Below are 8,708 nucleotides of genomic sequence, written 5' to 3'. Positions count from 1 at the left end.
TCTCTCTCTCTCTCTCTCTTTCTCTCTCTCTCTCTCTCTTTTCCTCCCTTCCTCCCTTCCTCCCCTTCCTCCCCTTCTTCCCCTTCTTCCCCTTCCTCCCCTTCTTCCCCTTCCCCTTCCCCTTCCTCTTTCTTTCTCTTTCTCTTTCTCTTTCTCTTTCTCTTTCTCTTTCTCTTTCTCTTTCTCTTTCTCTTTCTCTTCTTTCTTTTGTTGGGTTTTTTGTTTGTTTTTGTAGTTATTCACTACCTCTGGCTTCTATGCTCTTTTTTGTCTCCTGTTCTACAATGATACCTGAGATTTGGGAAGAAAGAGGTGATATAGACTTTCCATTTAGGGTTGAGCATTCTAGAGTCTCTATGCTGTGGCTAGTTGTGGATCTGTCAGTCACTATCAACTGCAAATAGCAGCTGCTCTAGTGAGGGCTAAGAGATACATTAATTTATGGTTATAATAGTAAGTCATTAGGAGTTGACTTAGCACCATGCCCATTTAGTAGAATATCAGTAGTAGGTTCAGCGACTTGTCTAGCTATAGGTTCTTGGTTTAATAAAGGTACTAGATAGGGGATTCTGCTTGGAGAGTAGAACTTAAATAGAATCAGAAAGTAGTTCATTATTCATGTGAATTTCATGCTACCATTGCACCTGTGGGCATATCTTGCCAGGTCATGATTATTGTAGCTTGCAAGGTTCAGACTGGGTTACTTTTCTACTTTGGTAGTGTGTATAGCACCTGTTGGTTCTATGAACGCTAGCAAGTAGACATGAAGCTTCTAGATTAGTGATAGCTTTATTTCTCCTCCTTCTAGTGACTCAAGTATATGGTATCTTCAGCAATAGGGTCTTACTGTCAAGTTCTGAAGGGTAATGAATAGCATCTGCACTAGCCTGTAGGGTTTTAGCTGGGGGAGGTCTGTGAGATCTCACTAGCCAACAACTCCAAAAGAGATAAGCAATTTCTAGTACTGAGCTTCTTTTGTTAGCCTATTGTGTCTAGTAGGGTCATTGTCTATTATAGGGTAAACCTATTTTAACTCTTAATTTATTTTTATTTTATGTGTGTATGTGCCCTATGTGCATGCCTATACTCTGAGAGGCCAGCAGAGGGATCAGGTCTCCTAGAACTAGAGTTACAGGCATTTGTGAGCTTTCATGTGGGTGCTGGAAGTGCATGCCCCTAAATGTAGCACGGAATCTTTTTTTTTTAAATTGGATATTTTATTCATATACATTTCAAATGTTATCCCCTTTCCTGATACCCCCTGAGCCCCCCTATTCCATCCCCCCTCCTCCTGCTTTATGAAGGTGTGTCCCCATCCACCCACTCCCACCCCCCTACCCACGCATTTCCCTACACTGGGGCATTGAGCCTTCACAGGACCAAGGGCCTCTCCTCCCATTGATGCCTGACAAAGCCATCCTCAGCTACATGTACCACTGGAGCCATGATTCCCTCCATTCATACTCCTTGGTTGGTTGATATTGTTGTTCTTCTTATGGGGTTTCAAACCCCTCCGGCTCCTTCAGTCCTTTCTCTAACTCCCCATTGGGGACCCATCCACCTCTGTATATGTCAGGTTCTGGCAGAGCCTCTCAGGAGACAGCTGTATCAGGCTCCTGTCAGCAAACACTTCTTGGCATCCACAATAGTGTCTGCATTTGGTAAATGTATATGGGATAGGTCCCTGGGTGGGGCAGTCTCTTGATGGCCTTTCCTTCAGTCTCCCTTCTCCTTCTCCTTCTCCTTCTCCTTCTCCTTCTCCTTCTCCTTCTCCTTCTCCTTCTCCTTCTCCTTNCTCTGTCTCTCTCTCTGTCTCTCTCTGTCTCTCTCTGTCTCTCTCTGCTCTCTTTGTCTCTCTCTGTATGTCTCTGTCATCTCTGTGTCTCTCTCTGTCTCTCTCTCTCTCTCTCTCTGTCTCTCTGTCTCTCTCTCTGTCTCCTTCTCCTCCTCCTTCTCCTCCTCCTTCTCCTCCTCCTTCTTCTCCTCCTCTTCCTCCTCCTCCTCCTCCTTCTCTCTCTCTCTCTCTCTTTCACACACACACACACACACACACACACACACACACACACACACACAGCCTATGACTTTTGAGTGGTCTTTAGTGTTAGATATATAAGGAGGGATAAAATAATACCAGTGACATTTATTTTTATTACTATGTATAGTTTGGTGTGTGTTTATGTAATGCCTATAAAGTCTAGAGGAGGATGTCAGATTTTGCTGGAACTGAAGTTTTGAGTGGTTGTAAGCCACCTCTTGCCAGTGCTACAGACCTCGAACTCAGGTCCTCTGGAAGAACAGGAAGTGCTGTTTTTGTTTCTTCAAATCTTATACTGAAGTACTCAAACTAAAAAATTTGAAACTTTTCTAAGTTAACATGGTTATTGTTCCTAGAAGTTCCCTTTGTGTGCCCTGTGCTGTATGTGTGTAAGATAAGGCTTCAGTTAACATCAGTGAAAGAGGTTGTTTAATGGTAAAACTGAACAGTAATACTTTGTCTTTAGGAAAGAACTGGAAAAGCTACGCAAAGAATTAGAAGAAGAGAAGGCCATGCGAAGTAATCTAGAGGTAATGCATTTGAGTTTTATAAAATGTGAGGTTTTGTTTTTTTCCCTCTTTCAACTCTGTGGTTGGCTCTGCTAATGCTCTCAAATAGTGAACGCTACCCCATTTTATGGTAATAGTTGCCTAAGTTTCTGTCGATTCTGTATGCAGTTGTTGACTTTATGGGTTCATGCTGTTTTGCGAATCACACATGGGGCCTTGTGCTTCCTAGGGAATTATTCAGACCTGGAGCTGCAGTTCCAGCTCCGTGACAGGTCCGAGTCTCTATAGCGTGTGAAGCACTAGATTTGTAAGGGTCTGAGTGAGTAAATAACTGTTGTCCCTTGATCTTCAGTTCTCTGAGCCTTGTGTTTCTTTTTTTCTTTTTTACCTAAGGGGCAAGCAGGCTTTTGCCTTCCTGAGTCCTGGTCAGCTCCTCTCTTGGGGTAGTCAGGCCCATTCGGTCTGGCCTGGACAGGAGGGAGGGAATCTTAGCCAGCTGCAGGTGGGTGCAGGCACCATCTTGTTTGGAAGTAAGTGCACTGGCAAAAAGCAGACACCCTGGAATAGCTTCAGAGAACTGGGGAAACAAAGGCTATTTGAACCTTTGGAGGGGAGTGTACTTCAATGGCCATGGCCATGGTGTTCTGGAAGCGCCATTTGCTTGAAGAGGAATTCCAGGTGCTGCTGGCCATGACCTAATAAGGGGAAAGGAAGTTTTCCTGGCTGTAGGATATTTTCTCTGGCTAGGCACAGGTGGTATGTTGCAGGGCTTCTACCACCAGTACACGCAGGCTCAGGATGGAGTGTGGGGGGTGGGGGAGAGATAGGGTGATTCTACTCCAGCTGCTCTTGATGAGATTTCTGGGCTTGAACATATACTCAACCCATTCTTGCTCCAGGTCTGCTCCTCTCAGTCCCATGGCTCCCTGGCCCCATAGCTGTGGCACTCACTTATGTTTGTCACCGAGGAGGTTACATTAGCTTTGGGTTTTGGGGGAGAGATGTGTTTTGGAGAGAGTAAGTTTCTTTAACTTTTCTCCTCTTTTTTCTCTTGAGCTGTGTTCTTTTCAGGGCCTTCTCTGCTGTGTCAGTATCATCACCCTCCTTCTGCGGGGTTTTGTTACTTACCTCTGTTGTCAGAGAGCTAGTGAGGTTTCTAAACTTCCTCTAACCTACTTACCAAGTGGGCATAGATACTGTTGGGAAAGGGCAAGGAGCTGTGAGGATGTCGCCCCTACTGCAGAGGTGAAGCAGAGTTTAGAATGGTGTAGCAGTGGGACCCAGCTAGTCATGATTTTCAGTCTTTGCTGTGTAAACCTGTGAGAGTTCCTACCTGCGCGGTTCTACATGATTGGCCTATGTTGGCTTGAAGGTACTTTGCCAGTTACCACTCTGTTGATACCTGACTCCTTTCAGCACCTTTGAAAGCACTCATTCCTCCTAAAGCCCATGAGTAAGACAAAGCCTGCCCTCACACCCAGCTGCCCCTTGATCTCCTGTCCTTGTTCTTACTTTTTATTTGGGGATCATTGGCGACAGAAGTAGTTCTCACCGTACCCCCTAAAAATGACCTGGAGTTTCTCTTTTGAATCTTTCTTTACCCTGAAGTCAGTCTTTATTTTTATTTTTATTTTTATTTTTCTGTTTGATTTCTTGAGAGAGGGTCTTACTATGTGGCAAAGCCGAACCTTCAACCCACTGCAGTATTCCTGCCTTGGCTACCTGAGTACTGGGATTACAAACATGTGTTGCAGCCACTTGTGTTTTAGATTCTGCTAGCTGATGGCAGATCTCGGCTCCTTCTTCAGCTTCTGGAGTATGCCACAATTTCCCATTACCACCTTGTAAAAGGTTTTCTTGGTTTAGTGGCTCTGCATTCTTTCTAGTTTCTCTTTCCTTTACTTTTTGAGAGATTTTTCTTTTTATTGTGTTTGTGTATGAGGTGTGTGTGTGGGGGGGGCATGCCTTGAATTTCTTTCCATATTTATTTCAAATGCTTGTGTGACTTAGCATTATCCTAGTTAAAATAAATACATTTGTTTTTTCTTACTCCTTTCCATTTAGGAACTTACATTGTTCTATTTTCTACTGACATTCTTACTCAACAGTATGAGTTTTACACTCTAAGGAATTAAAAGTTTGATGTTGAAATCTGAATTCCGAGGCTGGGAAGTCCGGTCATGTGGTACAGATAGGCTAAGGTAAACCTTGCTAAAGGTATTTTATGTTGTTCAATTTATGTTTTCAGGTGGAAATAGCAAAGCTGAAGAAAGCTGTTCTGTTGTCTTGAGGTGGTGTGGACCCAGTGTTCCTAATGATCCATGAACTTAACTGACTTGTTAAAGACAACAGATATGGTGGTGTGATGAAGAAATAAGAGGACATAAACTGTGACATCTACCGTAAAGTGGGGGTGACAGGTTTTTTTTATATATTTTGTTTTGCCAATATGAAAAAAAAGAAGAGGCCTTATTTCTTACTGTGCTGGGATTGCAAACATTTCTATTGTTTGCTTAAATACTACTGAATCTGTATAAAAAGGAAAGAAAGTTCATAATAATTTTTTTATTGAAACTTGTATTATTTTTAAAGAGTTCTATACTATAAATATCGTAATATCTTTACAAATAAGCTGTAAGATAAACTATTTGAGAAGGACGGGTTAGCTTTATAGTAGAGTCACTGCTTTCCTGTACTGCATAGGGCATGACCTTGTATACATACACTACCCCCCCCCCCACACACACACACAAACACACACACACACACACACACTTTCCTTTTAGCTTCTTACCCAGGATTACACTGCTGTGCCTGTTTGTCTGCAGTGCTGTTTGTACATTGGGTGATAAAATAGGAGTTCCTAGTTACTAGGTACCTCACCCGTGCATATTTAATCATTAATGAAATAATAACAATAAATCCAACTTCTAGAGTGTTCTATAATGCTCACTATAGGATTCATTAAAGGAAGCTAGTTAAATTGTACTGGATTAATCTTGAGAAAATAGGAGCTTTGTTCTAAATTCATGTGGCCTAAGGGATCTAAAACTGTCATGCTAATTCTTATTTGTGCCTAGACCCCGCAGCACATGTGGAATATGTAAACACCAGCCATATTATTGTATTTTTATGCTCATTCTACAGTCTTAAATATTACTCATTTCATTAGCTTGTATTTAATTCATTGTACCCTTCCTTTAATTTTCACTGGTGATAATCTTAGGAAACAAACCTAAACCCAGATATTTTCAGAATTCCAGAATGAGGTTCTATATTGGAAAGCTATTGTGTAAACACTCAGGTTTTACAGGCATAATTTATCTAATAGAACAAACTAAGTCCTAGAGATATTTTGGACTGTTACTTAGTTAAAGTGAAAAAGAGTATTATTAATTGACCATATTGACGATCATTCCACAATGGATGTTGAGCCATTTATTTAGCATCACAGTCAACAGTTGAACATCTTAGACTGGCTCAGCCACTATCAGGGCAGTATGGCTACAGACCAAGTGAACATAAAAATGTTGTATCTGTAGGGCGACATGTTTAAAAACATAAAAGTTAATTTTAAAAAGTGAAATGTTTTTATTTGTTAAAAAAAAAGTTAGGTTTTAAGCTTTACTTTAGAAAATGAATGTCAGATTGTAAATTATCATGCTTAAAAAAACAATACATTTTAAAAAATTTTAAAGTCAGATTTCTTGTGTTACTTCAAGTAAAATAGGACTGAAGTAGAAAATAATAGAATGCCAGCACAAGGTTACACTTGATTAGATTCTGGGGAGAGCTGATTGTACATAGAGTGTACATTTTAGGTGTTTTGACACAGGAACTTATATATATCCCAGGCTGGACTTAACCTTGTGATATAGCAAAAATTGTCTTAAACTTCTGGCTTCCCTGCCTCTGCCTCCCAAGTGCTAGGATGACAGGCATGCCCAGTGTGCCTAGCCTTTTTTAACCATTTCAAGTCTGAGCTCATCTAATGAGAGGTTAGTGATGAACAAACTTGCTCCATTTTATTTTTAAGTGATTAGTCAATGAAATATTTGCTTCTTATTAATGTAATGACAGTCCTCAGATGACAGGGGCCTCACCCTAAGTTTCATCTCCTACTTCCCCACATTCCAGAAATGATCTCCTGCATTCCCAGTGGGAGGTTTGTCTCCACCCATACTGCTGGGAGGGAAAGGTCTAATAACAGTAAAAAGTAACATACACGTTCAACAGTACGGGAGTCCTATGCTTTCCGGACAAATATGTAGCCCATAGATACTAGTTAAAAATGTAAGAAATTAGAAAAGCAGATAACTAACAGAAAAACGAATTTATGTGTTATAAACACAAGTAAGAAAAACAGAAGCACAGCCCCTTATTGTATACTAAGTTTTCCTTTGCAGTTTGGCTCCTTCCTGACCCACTGTGTCACTAACCTGACAGGCGATCTCAGCCCCAGGAGCACATGTAGTTTAATGCTTGTATGCTATTTAAAGGTTCATTTGAGTCACGTGTAGTGATGACATGCCGGTAACTTGGAGATTTGGGGAGAGAAACCATGAGTTTGAGACCAGCCTGGGCTGCATAGGGGCCCTATATCCACAAGAAAGGAAACAGCGTTCCTTTGGTGGTGGTGGGTATTTTTAGTCCACACAATCAGAGTAGCCATGAGTCATCCCTACACACTTTTGCCATCTCAGTCAGAATAGAGAAGTCATACTGTCTGTTTTCTATATGTCTATTTTATGCCCTTTACAAAATAGTTCAGAAAAAAACCAAACAAGCTTGAACTTAATTAAAGGGAAAAATAATTCCTTTAAAAGAGTAATTTGCCAGTATTTGCCCTTGATATGGGAACTTTTACTATTTCTAAAGTTAAAGTCAGAAAATGATTAACAACAACAACAACAACAACAACTTTACTTAGAGGTAAATCCCTCTTCCCCCAATATTAGTATAAAAGACAGCATTGAATCTGTCATTGCCAAATTATTAGTGAATGCATAGTGAATGTATAGTTCAGATTTGCTGGTCTTTGAAACACAGTACTCCTAAGTTTCTAACAGGATTTCAATGTTATTTTGGTGTGTTTGTGACCACTGAGCTTGCTTCTTACTATAAAGGTATTACCTCTATACAGCTGTACAGGACTTCACAGAAAATCAGAAGATGCAAAGAGAGTGGGCCCGGTCTTAACAGAGGACTCCTTACACTGCTAACTGTGATCACAGACAAGAAATACGTTCCGAAGTGCTCTGTAGATTTTTTGATGAATGTTTTATGCTTGCATTTAAACTTGAAATGTATGAGCAGAATGAGACAATCTTTACAATCAGAATTGAGAAGTGTTACAATTGAATGGCCTTGTGCTGTAGCAATAAAATGACCAAGTGCAATGACTTTAATAAAATCATCTTTCAAACGTTGCTGCTATTAATATTTTTAGTTAACAAAAGTCTGTTGTTTAGCCTACCTTGCCTTCTGTTTGTTAACTGTTATGTGATACAGTTGATGTTTTGACAATCTAACATTCCAAAGTCCACATATATATCTTAAAGTCTTAGAATAGTGTATTCATTTTTTTTACAGGTGCTGTTAAAAAAGGAAATGAAAGCATGCTTTTCCCTCAAAAAGAAAAATTAATAATAAAAGAGAACTGTGCTGCCGCCTGTGTTGGTTTTTCCTGGTTATTGCTTATCTTAGTCCACTCTCCTGCTAAACACTCACAGATGAAAGCCTCTGGCTTGTTCTTTCAGAGAGCAGAGTCCAGGATGGCAAGGCAAAAAGGGGCCACACAGGGAGAGCTGAGCTTACATCCTGATTCACAGCAAGAGGCTGAGAGAGGCACACACACAGTGACACACCTCTTGCAACATGGTCACCTCACCCCTCAGTTTCAACAGCTGGCTATCAGGCATTCAAATATGTGCCTATGGGATTATTATTCAAGCCACATGCTGTATTTTTAAGGACGATAAGAATCACTTGTATTTATTTAAGTTTTCAGAAAAAGAGAGAAGAAAAATGCCAAAGTTAAAGCATTGGGAGTTCTGACTGGGCAGCTTTTACTGAACCATTTTGAGTAGCTGTTTGACTTGAAACTACTTAGATAGTTCCTACCTCAAGGGATGGGGAAGGACTTGAGGTTCTGTGAAGTG

The 8,708-nt window shown here is 40.6% G+C and overlaps 1 protein-coding gene across 3 annotated transcripts in view; it reads left to right on the top strand.

The window, feature by feature from the left end:
* The window catches only part of Cd2ap (CD2 associated protein), an 85,362-nt gene extending 77,146 nt beyond the window's left edge, over window positions 1-8,216 (top strand). For 2 of the 3 annotated variants that reach the window (XM_021186460.2, XM_029471066.1), the window contains exons 17-18: window positions 2,505-2,568; window positions 4,796-7,972. In XM_021186460.2, the coding sequence (XP_021042119.1) occupies window positions 2,505-2,568; window positions 4,796-4,837 (106 nt within the window). In that variant the 3' untranslated portion in view covers window positions 4,838-7,972. Of the gene's footprint in view, window positions 1-2,504; window positions 2,569-4,795 lie in introns of all 3 variants that reach the window. The other variant, XM_021186459.2, reaches the window with a different exon arrangement.
* The last annotated feature ends 492 nt before the right edge of the window (window positions 8,217-8,708 follow it).

This window comes from Mus caroli, chromosome 17 (assembly GCF_900094665.2).
Source record: "Mus caroli chromosome 17, CAROLI_EIJ_v1.1, whole genome shotgun sequence".
Classification (NCBI taxonomy): Eukaryota; Metazoa; Chordata; class Mammalia; order Rodentia; family Muridae; genus Mus; species Mus caroli.
This window is presented reverse-complemented; position numbering and strand designations above follow the sequence as displayed.